The following is a 14,849-nucleotide window of genomic DNA, read 5'->3' as shown; positions in this document are numbered from 1 at the left end:
AATATGTAGCTAAGAACCAGTGCCAGAATTTGCCTATTTCCCCTTCTACCGCCCGCCCTTTTGCATCATGTATTTGGGATTGCAAGCCTTAGGACAAAGACTGTTCCATTACTAATCTTTGTAAGCTGCTCTGGGAACTTTTTTTAGGCTGGAGGGTGGGGTATAAATACCAATAGTGTCATTACATAGTTTAGTCACCTGGTCGCAGTGGAATGAGATGTATCTGTGTGGAATTAAGGAGTTTCCTTGTTTAAGGGAGGTGGACAGACCACAAAAAAATTGTCTGGCTTCCTAGCTGGTGTGTCTCCTAAATCTTCCATGGCAAGTACTAAACTGGTGCATCGTTACCACTCGGGTTCGTGAGAGTTAAGAGTCATGTCATCCTTAGACCATGAAAAAGTAGAGCTTTTTGGAGTAGCAGTGCTGTTTGTTTTAGTACAACAAAAATATCCCCCTGGATTCTAGTTTAAAATAATCCAGTTATCCTTTAGAACTGAAAATGAAGTTATACTTCGAGCTGCACATAAAGGTGGGGGGGGAGATATGCCACAAAGGTATCACACAAGGAAATAAGCTCCCTACATAAGGGCAAGAAGAAAGTGCTAAAGATGTTTGAGCATACCGAGAATGTCCCACTAGCTGCTGCTACTGCGAGAAGCTGGCAGAAGGGTGCTCATCCTACCCCTTGAGGCAAGTGAACCTGAGAGGCATGATGACACGGGAAGCTGTCTCGTAAACAGATCATTGGTCTAACTAGCTCAGTACTGCCTACACCGACTAGCAACCATTCACCAGGATTTCTGACAAGTGTTCCACTACCTGGAGATGCCAGCGATTGAGCCAGGCATCTTCTGCCTCTATGGCCCTTTACTTTTAGAGCTCTAGAGCAGGGATCAGCAAACCTTTTCAGCAGGGGGGGCGGTCCACTGTCCCTCAGACCTTGGGGGGGGGAGAGGACTATATATATTTGGTGGGTGGGGAATGAACAAATTCCTATGACCCACAAATAAACCAGAGATGCATTTTAAATAAAAGCACACATTCTATTCATGTAAAAAACACACTGATTCCCAGACCATCCATGGGCCGGATTTAGAAGGCAATTGGGCTGGATCCAGCCCCCGGGCCTTAGTTTGCCTACCCCTGTTCTAGAATGTTCCAGACTAGTTCAGCAGAGGCGCAGAACTGCATGTGGCACTGCACACAGGCAAATTAGTCACAGTGATGTGGTTTTTACCACTTGTCTGGCAGGTATTTCCAAAGCAGGGTCTCGAAACAATGCATTATGTCTTATAATAACCGAGGAAGCAGAATAATTGCACAGCTGCTGGAACCATAGAACAGCCGCAATATATTTCACTCTGTCTCAGCTGATTGTTCCTAGAAAACAACCTCAGACATCATATTGGCTGATGCATGCTAGAGTCACAGAAGTGGGCATAGTAAAACTATGTGGTATATTTTTTAAAAAATATATTCTATTTTGCTCTTCCATACTTTCAAAACATTCAGCAAGTAAACAAGAAGCCATTACCTGTGCCTGCAGGTTGGGTTCAAGACGCATCAAACATCCAATCTGGAATGATTTTGTGTGGATTATGCCGGCTCCGACAAAGTTAGCAGGATTGGGATCTACGTCTTCCAGTAAAGCTGTGCCAAAGCCAATTATCTGCCAAAGGAAAGCCAAAAGGGGATTTGAACCAGAGACCAGGAGAAAGAAAAAAAGAGCAGGTGGTGAGAAAGGAAGGAAAAGGGACTTACAAAAGATGGGCTTGATCAACATGCTGAACACACAGCAGGTCAAATGGTGGCCAACAACCTCCATGCAGCCCCTCACAATCAGACTCTTGGGTTACAGGACTACTAGAAGAAGTGCAGTGTTTGAACTGGGGTTCCACAGATACCTTCCTGCAGGAATGTCTCCAATTGTAGTGGGAGCATATCTGTGGAGCAGTGGTTCTTGCACTAGATTCCCCCCAAAATGCCTTGTATTGGACTCCTTGCATGCTTTCAGAATGGGTTATGTGAGTTTCAAGAACTCAGATGCTTTGATTGCTGGCTACAACTCATGAGGTTCCTACCTACAACAAGCAAACAATAGACAGACAGCTGGAAGAACCACCCTACAAAGTCTAGGCACTTGTTTGAGCCTTTGTGCTCTGAAAAGAACTGGTAACATTTGGCAGTTTACATTTCATGTACTTTCCCTACCACAGGATTTTCTCACATTAGGCATAGATACCTGCAGGAAGAAAGCCCATTTATTATGTGCAGGTCTGTAGGTGCAGAAACTTCCCCAGAATTTAGCACCCCAACTGCACATAGGCATCTCCGCTGCAGATATCCAGACCTCAGTTGTATGTGCAAGTGGGCTTGTATGTAGATAAAATTTCCTGTATGCTTCTCCAGATTCCTCTTTTGTCAGGAATGAGCGGTACTCAGAGAAAAGGCTCACAGTTGTCTATGGAATGATATCCCGAAGCCAATGCTCATATGTCCTTTTGGGGGGCTAGGAAAAGAGCTTTTTATTTTTATTTGCCCGGAACTTTAAAAAATACAATTTAAACTGGGTTTGATTCTGCTGCAGTGTGTGTGTTTTTACATGCATTTACATCTTTGTTTTAACATTGTTTGACACATTTTATTTCATTGCAGATTATTTTTATTGTTTTTCTGGGAGCAACAACAATGAAGTGTGCAGGTTATAAATGCCCAAGTAGCAATGATGATAACAATCTCAATCGTGGGATCATCACCTTGAGTGATAGCCAAAGAAGAAGAAGAAGAAAAAGGATAACAACCACCTGCTACCCACCTTTGCCTTTGTAATTTCGGTATCCATTGGATGGTTTGCTTTAAAGATGTTCTGCACTTCCTGTTGAGGGCTGTGAAGTAACACCAAGGTTAAAGTAGTTAACATTTGCTTTGCTTTTATAGTACAAACATGAGAGAGTTAGGCAGCATTTCATATAGAACCAGAAAATTTGGGATGGTTAAAACTGAACCTATAAAAACTGAGGCTTGAAGCAGTTTTTCCCAGCAGGGTTAGATCAGGTTCCTCCTGCCTTCACAAAAAGGACATCAGCCAGCCAATGTAACAAATATTGATTCATCAGTCTGTTCCTTTGGATTTATTTATGAAGAACAATAGGGTCAAAAATTAAATAAAAGAAATGTATTGTGGAAAAATGCAGAACTTGTCCTTCTCCAGTACAATCCTGAAGAGACATTAGTATGTTCTTCTACATCAGCTTGACTGATGAAATAATTTACACCTTTCTACACCCCTGGAAGGGCTCAGGTTAATGGGCAGGCACCACCAGACTAAAGCAACACAGCATGTGCCATTAATGGCTGTGCAGGATCTGAACCTACCTGCTTAGCTGCTTCCATCTCTGGAAGAAGTCTTGAGCAGCCATTTCTGTAGGCTGGAAAAATTTGTTCAGTGTGATGGGAAGCTTCACAGAAATATTTTGCAATGTTCCTCCATATCTGAAACATGCAAACAGCAATGATTTAAACCTTTGAGGACCTTTGAGCATTAGGAAACAGTTGCCACAGCTTTAAGAAAAAAAAGCCTTCAAAGCTTATAGACACAGGTGTCTGTTGAATTAAAACTCCACCCCAAAATCATTTGGTTTCATTTGTTTAGAAGGCAGTCCCTATTTAAACCCAACACATATAGACCCAAATTAAGAGTTGTACCTGAACTGAATATTTAGGGCTGGTGCTTCCATGAAGTCCGATATGCACTCAATGTTTACGATCTGCTGCACCTGAGCACCTCCCTCCACAGTGGGGTCAACTGGTTTCGTCTGCAGATTCAGGCGTGGCAGGTTAAGGAAACAGGCTATTTGGCTAACTTAATATTTGGAAAGTGCTGCCATAAAGTCACAAATACCCAAACTAAAACATGATACATTGATTACAAGAAAGTGATTTAAGTGCTTTGGGGGGGGGGTAATGCAAATAAATAACAGCCACAAGGGAACCTGAGCAGCACCAGGACTACAGGGGGTGGCAGGGGTGCATTTTCATAGGTTCGTGGAGTAGAAAGGGACTTGGGAGTCATCTAAGCCCAACCCCCTGCTCCTTGCAGGATGCAACCACAGCATCTCAGGACCCAGACAGATGACCATTAAGACATTGTTTAAACAGCTCCAGAGGAGGAGATCCCACCACCTCCCAGGGAAGCCTTCTGCACTGTTGAATACATAGTTCTTGGCATTAGGAAGTTTCTCTTTAAATGGTTTAGCCAAAATCTGCTTCCCTGCCACTTCCAATCATTGATTCTAGACCGGCTTTCCGGAGCAGCAGAAAGCAAGCCTGCTCCATCTTTGGTGCAACAGCCCTTCAGGTATTTGAAAGCAGCTTTGGTGTCTCTCTTTAACCTCCTCTTCAGATGGAAAAATCAGGCATGCACCTACTCATGCACCCTGCTCTTTGCAGCAAGAGGGGAGTCCGCTGACACAAACAACAGTTTGCGGGGTGCATTTTGCCAGGAGTACAGCAGCGGATAGGAAACATTATCTCCATCTCCTCAACTCCCCGTGGTGCTCAGGGTCCCCTGCAGCAGCTATTTAATATTTTTCCCAAAATGCATTCATATAAATAATCATAACGTGCGGGTATTTTAGAATCTAAAAAAAGTCAGGTTTGCATGACAGCTATACTCAAGCTAACCTGACAACATTTGAGTGAGAACATTTTGGGGGACCCCTTGACACTAGAGGGGCAGCCACATGCTCCATAAACATGGTCACTTAAACAAATAATTTAAAACCAAGGAACTCTGCCTGTATAATGCCTAGTAAAGAGAAGGGACACACTTTTCTTTTCTAGGCTAAACTCAGAACCAGTCTACCTTCCTGACATGATTATCCTTAAATCACCTTTCTCTATATTGTGGTCCCCCAAGAAGTGCAATAAACACTTCTGCCCAATGTTCTCCAATTCTTCCTACTGAACTCGAGTCCCTGCAGCACACAGTCTGATTCCTGCACTTAAGAACAATATTTATTTCTCTTGTTAGCGATATCAGGTAACAAAAGGATATCAGCCTGGAGTTCATCAGAACAGATTAGGGCTGGAGAAAAATTCAAAAATTGTGTTGAAGTCTTGTTACCATAAAATATGAACATCCGACCTGGAAAGAAACAAGGCAACACTTATGAGCATTTGATTTAAACCACCACCCAAGGCCATTTAAGCTTGAAAAGGAATTAATTATAATAAGCAGGGCTTTTCTTACAAAGGCCCAGCAATATTTCATTAGTGGCCCAAACATGACACTTCTTACAAAAATAGGACCTAAGGTAATACTGTAGAATGCAGTTTATCATAACCTGTGTTGTTCTTACCCAAATTCTGCCGAAATTCAGATTTCAAACCAATCTGTAGCAACTGATTCTCATATAAGACTCCATTGTTTTTGCAAACAAACCTAGAAAAAGAGGAGCAGGCACAATACAGGAATTGTGTTTTAGATAAATCACATGTTGTTACCAACTGCTTTAGATAGAGAGGATGCAGACAGACATCTGTGCACCCGGGAGTATTAGAAGAAGTCAAGAAGAAGCAAGAACCAAGATAGAATCAAAATCAAGAAGTAAGCTGTAGGTCAAATAGTCCTTGCAAATTTTGCTTTATTCCTCAACTATTCCAAGCTGCCCCAATCACAGAAACATTGGGGGGAAGGGTTAAGGAGCCACAACATCCATGCTTTGAGGACTGGGCAACTGGTAGGAGCAAAAGACTGAAGTTTGAAAGACATGACAATATCCCCTAGTGCATCTTAGAAACATTTAAATGGCATATCACTTGCTTGGTGCCATTCTAAGTATTAACTATTGCCAAGTTGGGGTAGGCATGGTGTTTTCTCTCCCAGCTAAGACTAATTAGCTCAGGCTTAAAACATCAATTACCTACCAACGCAATTAATCAGAAGACAGACAGCAATGCATTATGAAGAGCTTTAGATTATGGTGGTTGCCAAATTGTGGTTGCCCAAGGCAAATGATTTTTTAAGAAAATGTTTTGGAATTTAATTTATTAGGTAAATTATGTGGGTTAGACCAATGGGAGAAACAGTACAAACTAGCTATGGGTCTGGAGATCTACTATGTGACCTTGGACAAAACATGCAGCCTCAATATTCCTTCTGTAAAATAAGATTGACAGCCTAGCTCACGGGAATGCTATGAGTCTACAGTCCTTGCATACTGCTTTGCAATCTGCACAACGAATTAACAGCAGTTGCGTTACTTTAGTAAGAGTTTGGGACCCAGGCACAGTCTTGGTTCTTACTTCACTGTTTTTCCTGAAGGAAAGGCTAGACATTCTAGCACACTGTAAGAGCCAAACCCATGATATTCGATTCCTTTGAACACGGCAGAGCTCTACCCCAGAATATGCTGCATGTTGACTGCCAGAGAGTATCATAGGCCCGATTCACAAATACATGTACGGTGTGTGTGTGTGTGTGTGTGTGTGTGTGTGTGTGTGTGTGTAGGATGTGAGAAATGACAAGACTGCATTGTATTTAAAGAGATAGTGGTGTGAGGACTCCCTCATACCTGCATGTTCACCACTTGACTACAATATCAAGTAGAACCAACCCACAGCTGTTGCAATTAGGCAACATGTAAACTCTGAAAACATTTGATCTATAATTACCGAGCTCATTGATGCATTTCAAAAGCAGCAGCAGATCCAAAGCAATTGGCGCCAGCTTCCATTACAAGCAATTCTATTGCCTTTCTTGCACTCTAAAAAAAGCTTGCTACTTTTCAGTTACCTTCCTGGATTAGATTTAAAAACTGGATAAGAAGATAAAAAGGTTGTTCTCCCTGTGACGATTCACATGCACATTTTGATCACGCCTGCTCCAAGGCAGATCATACTCAGGTCAGAACAAGCAGGAACAAGTAAAATCATTTGAAATGATGTGCTTAGAAAAAAAAACGTCAGAAGTTGTACTAGTTGCCCAGTCCTGCAAGGATTTAGTATTGCTTACGTGTGAAAAAGCTCATCAGCATCATGCACAGCATCAGCTGGTTCCTCAGAAACCACCTGCTCATTTGAAGATAGGTCAGGACTAAAGTGAAGCAGCAGAAAGAAAAGAAGAGAAGAGAAGAGGCAGCACACAGAAAGGGAGAGGTTAGTTAGTAAGGAGAAGAAAACTTAGGGAGGAGGAAAAATCCCTCCTCCCAACTCCATTAACAGCACTATCTTAGACATAATTACTGAAAAACAAGTCCCATCTTTCAGCCCAGACACTGAGGTCCAGCTCCAAGGGCCCTCTGGCGGTTCCCTCACTGCGAGAAGTGATGTTACAGAGAACCAGGCAGAGGACCTTCTCGGTAGTAGCGCCCGCCCTGTGAAATGCCCTCCCATCAGATGTCAAGGAAATAAACAACTATCCGACTTTTAGAAGACATCTGAAGGCAGCCCTGTTTAAGTTTGATGTTTTAGTATGTTACGATATATGCTTGGACTACTGCAATGCGCTCTACGTGGGGCTACCTTTGAAGGTGACCCGGAAACTGCAATTAATCCAGAATGCGGCAGCTAGACTGGTGACTGGGAGCGGCCGCCGAGACCACATAACACTGGTCCTAAGAGACCTACATTGGCTCCCAGTACGTTTCCAAGCACAATTCAAAGTGTTGGTGCTGACCTTTAAAGCCCTAAACAGCCTCGGTCCTATATACCTGAAGGAGCATCTCCACCCCCATTGTTCAGCCCAGACACTGAGATCCAGCACCGAGGGCCTTCTGGCGGTTCCCTCACAGCAAGAAGTGATGTTACAGGGAACCAGGCAGAGGGCCTTCTTGGTAGTGGCGCCCGCCCTGCGGAACGCCCTCCCATCAGAGGTCAAGGAGATAAACAACTACCTGACATTTAGAAAACACCTAAAGGCAGCCCTGTTTAGGGAAGTTTTTAATCTGTGATATTTTAATGTATTTTGGTATTTGTTGGAAGCTGCCCAGAGTGGCGGGGGAAACCCAGCCAGATGGGTGGGGTATAAATATTATTATTATTATTATTATTATTATTATTATTATTATTATTATTATTATTATTATATTAGCTGTTACTCCCAGGTAAGTGGGTACAGGGCTGCACCATAAGGGCAGCATTTTCAATAGCTTATAAGAAAGACTCAGTGGGTTGTAACCAACAATGTTTGGGCACAAGCTGAACAGGCCTGTGCTACTGCTAGTCTAGTGCAATGGGAAGGTTGAAGTCCTGCTGCAGAAGCGGAAGTCCATTCAACCAATGTTGGGATTCCGGTCGATCGATACACTGAATCTAAAATTCACTTGCACACACAATCCTGAATTGAGCACAAGAAACTCAAGTAACAATTTGAGAGAATTTGCCCCCTTGATGGCATTTATGTACTCTTTTCAAATACCCCAGTTCTTGAAATGGCTTTGCTCAAGATTGTCCACTATGTTACAACTTTGCAGCATTCTTCTGAGATATGGGCAGAGTTTGACATTTCTCTTCAAGCTTTTTCAAGTTTTTCTACACTGCCTTTTAAGACAATGGTTTAAATGTTTAAAATAAATAAAGACAACTCCGGCTGCAACACTGCAGCATTTCACTAAGAACTTGATGTGAAGGGGCTGGCAAGTGCAAAACTGCAAGTGGACACTTGTTGAATCAAGAGACCTGACCAGTGATGTTTCATAAAGCTACCAGTACTTGATTTAACAGACAGAGAAGGAATGTCATTAGTTGTTGTCTTTTTTAAAAGGGGGGGGGGGTTCACACATGCAATAGGAGAAACTACCAAACTAGAGCAAAATACTGCTGTTCTCACATCAAAATATATTGATTGTATTCATCCTTTTATTATCTATTACTATTAACCAGAAATTTAATTAATACCATTATGATTATTCTCATTGCCATGCATGCACTTACCCTAAAGGAAAGGTGGTCAACTTGTGGCTGATGGGCTGGGTCTGGCCCTCCATGAAATTTTATCTGTTTTGCAGCCCTATCCAATTCTACAATCAAGAGAATTCAGCCACGAAGAGAAAAATGCTTTCCAGTTATATGGAAGAGATATTTAAGATTTACAGGTAAAGTGACATCCAGTGCCCAGACTACTATGTGATGAATAAGATGTTTTCCCCCCAAATAAAAAGTGTGGCCAATCCTAACAAGGCGAATAGTGTCGTACATGAGTTAAGATGACTTGCCAACCTTTGTTGCTCTCTCAGTGAAACATGCAAGAAGGGAACTTGGTAGTAGCTGGGAAAGAGAAAGGGGGAACTTCCCACCACTCCTATGAGGCTTTGATTTATTATGTACCTTGCAAAGTTATCTTCAGAACCTGGAGCAAGAGATGCGGGAGCCGCAGAGGTGTCTGAAAACACATCTACCAACAAACTGCCACTAGATGCTGGGGCTGGAACGGAGTTTGCTGTGGGGGCTGTGCCAAGTCCTAAAAGGTCTGCTGAAGGAGATGGAGTAGACTGTAAGAGACAACAGGAAAGTTCTGTGATTAAAGCATGTCTGCTGACAAGATACAAAGCGGGCCAAGTCCCCAGCTCACTTCCCCCATCCAACGTGAAGTTCATTCATTAAGAAAACTATCGTTCATCACATTAATTTGATTTAGCAATAACATCCTGTTCCTTGACCCACAAAGCATTTAACGTTATCAGAAAAGGAGACGGCAAATCAATTTGAACAGTATCATGGCATGAAAACGTGAGCAGACAAGCAGTTATCACAAGTGTAAGATCTAAAGGGGAAAGGAACTTGCTGAGGAGGTTGTAAATGAAGTCATTAAGAAGAGAGGTCTGGCATGTTGCTGTGTCTCTCACAACCCACCCCTGGATTCTCAGTATACTTTTCCTCTCAGGAGTAAACTCACAGGCTTCATACATTTTGATTTTTAGCCCCAAAGAGATTAACAGGAGTACCTGTGACTGGAAGCCACCTCATCAAGAGTAGGCCAGTGTCACTCCATTAAATCAACATGGGCTCATTGTTAGACTGGGAATAAGACCCAGTGTACGTATAATATTTATATTTATAAAAATATTTATAGACCACCCTCTTATATAAAATCTCAGGGTGGTATACAACAAGGTTTACACAAATATACATCAAATACCACTTAAAAAAAATAAAAATTGATAATAAAAATGGCCCACTCATCTGAAAAGCTTAAACCACGGAACAGGCCTGTCGACACAAATAAGTCCTCAAGAGACACCTAGAGGTTAGCAGTGAGGCTACCTGTTGTATTTCTGCTGGAAGAATATTCCACAGCATGGGACTGGAAGCCTGTCTGACTTCTAGTTAAAGTCAATAGGGCTTACAAAACACAAGGGACAACTAACGGTGATCTTCCAGATGATCTCAGTGATTGAGCTAAGATATACAGGCCTAGGCAGTCACAAGGTAACCTGGACCCAAGTTGTTCTGGGGTTAGATCTCAATACAAAAAACTGGCCCAGTGGCATGGCATGACATGGTCAAAATGTATACAAAAATGACTGAGAAAACATCTAAGCCAGCCATTCATAAAACAAATTAATTTGACTGCAAATCAAGGAGATTTTGAAGTATATCCAAACTTGCTTTTCCTTGTTGCTAGGATGCCAGTATAGTTAAGGTCTGGAAGCAGACCTCTCCACTAGGGTTATATGCATGGACAGACACTCCATTTCCCGTATAATCAACCTGACTTCAAGAACTGGTATCTTACACTGCTGAAACCAACCTACCACAGTGCTGGCATTTACAAGAGTAGCTTCTGTGCTCCCATTCACATCAGAGTTCCTCTCTTTCTTTGTCTCTTCCAAGTCAGTCACTGTGTTGGGGCCCTTTTTCTTCTTGAGCTTAGCCAGAATGGAGGACTCTCTCTCTGGAAATGGGGGCATTTCTTCCAGCACCGTTGCCTTATAGGGAAAACAAGCCATAAGAGACCAGAGCATGTATACTTGGAAGAGGTAGGAAAAACACTGTGATTTCTTAAAGGAGGAATGGAGAATCTCTGGCCCTCCTGCTGTCGCTAGTCTATAATTCCCATCATTTTTGATCATTGGCCATGTTAGCTGGGCTAGCAGGAGTCCAACATGGAGGATCACATTTCCCAACCTCCGTCTTAAAGTATAACCCGCCCACATGGTATATGTTACATCATCCCATTTGTTACAGTCAATTAACGACCCCCCCTCACCCCACCCAAAAAACCCCCACCAATCACAGTTATCGCTGGTGTAAAAAAAAGGGGGGGATATTTCTGGACACAGCTGCCAAGAATTAACTTCACATTCTTGTGAATACATACCAAGATGTCAGTACTTGCAATTGTACTGAGTCTCAAGTACTCAACGGCTCTTTGCTGCAGCTCAACATCAGCATTTTTCAGTTGGCTATCACTGCGCAGCACATCCTGAATAGTTGTTTTTATCTCAGGAAATAAATTCACAAATTTTATGTACGTAGACAGCAGCAGCGCTCTGGTTGGGACACTGCATAGGTGGAACTTAGAGTGCAGCAGGTTGAACTGGATCAAAGGGCTGGAGGGGAGGGGAGGAAAAAGGAACAAGAACAAAGCCACGATTAAAACTGCAAGTTGACAATGATGTGTTTGAAAATGAAAATGGGGTAGGGGGGAGCAGTGAGAAATGGAAGGAATTCAGAACTTCAGTGTGCAGTTTTAATACAGTGGTACCTTGGTACTTGAACAGCTTGGCTCCTAAACGCAGCAAACCCGGAAGTGAGTGCTCCGGTTTGCAAATGTTTTTTGGAAGCTGAACGTCCAACACAGCTTCTGTGGCTTCCAGTTGAGTGCAGGAAGCTCCTGTAGCCAATCAGAAGCCGTGCCTTGGTTTTCAAACCACTTCGGGAATCAAACGGACTCCCGGAATGGATTAAGTTCGAGAACCAAGATACCAGTGTACTTAAGTAATTAAATTTCTCTTGCCATGATCTCAGAATCCTATTTCATCAACCAGTTTACAGAATTGTTACTTTAAACACAAAGGATGGCTTTCTCTCCTCACAGCCGCATGACTTTCTGCACACATTTAGCGCTATCCTAATAAATTCTCCATGGGCCATGTCAGACAAAAATGGGGTATCAGAGACTCCTGACTCAAGGGCCCCCCCACTCCATCTGGAAGGAGAGGAACATAGTTAGGAGCGGCAGAACCAAAAGCTCTGGAGCAAGTGACTATGCTGGCATAGCATGACAGAAAGATCACACATTATCATTGTAGATAGACCATCTTAAAATTGGCTGCATAGTTATTATGCCATAGTTATTAATTCCTTGTTGCCACCCCCAGGTTCAAGAGAGTGTTTTTACCTAGATCTTGGATCCCCAGCAATCAGATTTCCAAACTCTCCCAAGATGTAGCCACCTACTTTTACCAGGTTTTCATGGCAAGCCGGTGCTTGAAGTGCCTGTTGAAGACATTTGAAGCCCATCATACAGTTGCTAGACTCAGTAAAGGCATGCACCTAAAACATTAGCGCTGATGAAGATTCAGGATTTTTTTTAGTGTTTATTTGGGTGCCTCACAGTAGTGTCTAAATAGGGTTTCTCCCTTTCTTCCAGGGCATCAGCGACTGTCACAACTAGAAACATGATATTGATTATAGCAAGATTACCCACTGGGAGACATGAGGCCTGCCTGATCTCTATTGGGTTGGAAGGAGTTTCCTTAAAATCTGGGATTGGCTAGCGATTGAAGGTCTGGGATCCCTTGGCATGCAGCTTGGTTTTCATTTGAGTATTGGTCCAGCATTGCGCATACAGCACAGGTGAAGGGGCAAACTGGACTCGCACATGGAGAGCAGGGTGGCAAGACGTTATGAGTCTGAATCCAATGACCTACTGATCTCTTCCAAACTGATACTAAATGACTGGCATTATTTGGAGCATACAGTGGTACCTCGGTTTATGAACACAATTGGTTCTGGAAGTCTGTTCATAAACTGAAGCATTCATAAACTGAAGCGAACTTTCCCATTGAAAGTAATGGAAATATGGAAAGTGAATTAATCCGTTCCAGATGGGTCCGCGGCGTTCGTAAACCGAAAATTCGTAAACCGAGGTGTTCATAAACCAAGGTTCCACTGTACTGTGCTATATGTGGGGAAGATATGCTTGAACTGGAGAAAAGAGTTTGCAGTCCTCCCTCTCTCTTCTGCACTCTGCAACAACACTTTAAACATGAAAGTAACTTCTGCCGCTCTGGGAAGAATGTTCTGTTCTATGGACTGCTAGCAGTAAAAACACAATGGAATGAGGAAAAGCTCTTTACTAGTTACCCTCCTTTTTACTCCTGCCCAATGTATTGGAAAAGTTGTCGTTCTTAGATGCATATCCTGCTTTTTGACCAGAAATCACAAAAGGAATTAACAGCTTTAATTAAAAATAGTAATATATTTTAAGAGAGAGATATAAAAGAAACAGGCCCACAAGGAGATATTTGCAAGGGGAGGTGGGAAGAGAAGAGATCCCATTTTTTTAAAGGGTTCCAAAAGTTAGCATAATACATAAATCCTTAAAAAGTGCTTGTTAGGTATTGGTCAGTCAAAGCTCTCAGAGAAGCTTTTGAAACAAACAAATCACAGCAGAGCAGGATATAATGCATTTTTAAATTATTATTATTATTATTATTATTATCCTGGCATGGCCAAGTTCTTCTCTCCTCCAAAGCCAACACTATAAGGCTACCTTAAGAGAAATAAGAATTAATGGCAAATAACTTTTTCACGCTCAAAACATTTTTTGCTCATGCTATCACAACACAACAGATTAGAGGAACAGATGGAAGATTAGCTCTTAGCAGCAAGGCAAGTTTATCTCATTGTGTCAGGGAGTAGCGCAATTTGTGCAGAAAGCTGCTCAAAACAGAGAGGTCTTATCAGAAGCCTGCAGAGCGAGGATCAGTTCCAAGTACATGAATCGAGCAAGACAACTAGTTAATCTTGACAAGAAGAAAGAAAGTGCCAACCTGGCCTTTGAGAGGGGTGGCGGCACTGGGATGCATATGGCAATGCACTCTTGACAGCAGTGGCTCATAACAGGGAAAGAGGGCCGGCTACCCAGAGCCCTAAAAGAAGATTATTAGCCAACCTGGATACAGAATGCCTATGTGATAGCAATCACCCAAGTGCAAAGGTCACTTCAACCCAGTAGGAAGACAGGCACCAGTTCTTGACCTTCCACCGTAACAGTGCCCCATAATATTACCAACTCAGCACAGGGTGTTGTTATACCTACAACACTTTGGCCAACTGCTACTTCAAACTATTGAAGTGTTTATAGAAAACAGTTATTTGCATCGCTAGCCAATAATAATTTCTTAAGATGCAGAGGTGGAGCATTGCAGTCTTTCTAAATTTCATTTTTAATAAAACTATTTCAGTCTAAGCATCTTTGGGCAATGTAGAAAAAGCGCCAGTTGCAACATTACAAATAACGAAGAGTCTTGTGGCACCTTTAAAAACTAACAAAATTAGTGTGACATATAAGCTTTTGTGGGCTGCAGAGCACTTCATCAGATGCATTAAGTGTTATCCTGAAAGGCATATATAAGAGAGAAGAAGAAGAAGAAGAAGAAGAAGAAGAAGAAGAAGAAGAAGAAGAAGAAGAAGAAGAAGAAGAAGAAGAGGAGAGTAGTTAACAGTGAGGTTAGAGAGAAATAAAATGCAGGGAAATTCAGGCAGTAACAATTGCATAGCTGCATAGGCTTCTCGCGAGGAAGTCTATTCAGCATAAGGGAAAATCCCTTTAAAAAAGGGATAACTTGGCAGCTATGAATAATTGTGTAATTAACTGTGGCATTCACAAGAGAGTTTAT

The 14,849-nt window shown here is 42.3% G+C and overlaps 1 protein-coding gene across 4 annotated transcripts in view; it reads right to left on the bottom strand.

Moving 5' to 3' along the window:
* AP2A2 (adaptor related protein complex 2 subunit alpha 2) overlaps positions 1-14,849 on the bottom strand; it is a 56,599-nt gene that overhangs the window by 2,853 nt on the left and 38,897 nt on the right. For 2 of the 4 annotated variants that reach the window (XM_035121816.3, XM_088665960.1), the window contains exons 12-22: positions 12,344-12,441; positions 11,321-11,552; positions 10,755-10,928; positions 9,328-9,491; positions 7,016-7,096; positions 5,361-5,443; positions 5,057-5,146; positions 3,706-3,829; positions 3,376-3,492; positions 2,816-2,885; positions 1,535-1,669 (exon numbers count right to left, since the gene is read on the bottom strand). In XM_035121816.3, coding sequence (XP_034977707.1) covers positions 1,535-1,669; positions 2,816-2,885; positions 3,376-3,492; positions 3,706-3,829; positions 5,057-5,146; positions 5,361-5,443; positions 7,016-7,096; positions 9,328-9,491; positions 10,755-10,928; positions 11,321-11,552; positions 12,344-12,441 — 1,368 coding nt within the window. The remainder of the gene's footprint in view (positions 1-1,534; positions 1,670-2,815; positions 2,886-3,375; positions 3,493-3,705; positions 3,830-5,056; positions 5,147-5,360; positions 5,444-7,015; positions 7,097-9,327; positions 9,492-10,754; positions 10,929-11,320; positions 11,553-12,343; positions 12,442-14,849) is intronic. The other 2 variants (XM_035121796.3, XM_035121805.3) reach the window with 1 other exon arrangement.

This window comes from Zootoca vivipara, chromosome 1, assembly GCF_965207765.1.
Source record: "Zootoca vivipara chromosome 1, rZooViv2.hap1.1, whole genome shotgun sequence".
NCBI classification, from domain to species: Eukaryota; Metazoa; Chordata; class Lepidosauria; order Squamata; family Lacertidae; genus Zootoca; species Zootoca vivipara.
The sequence above is the reverse complement of the archived record's forward strand: the minus strand, read 5'-3'. Positions and strand labels throughout refer to the sequence as shown.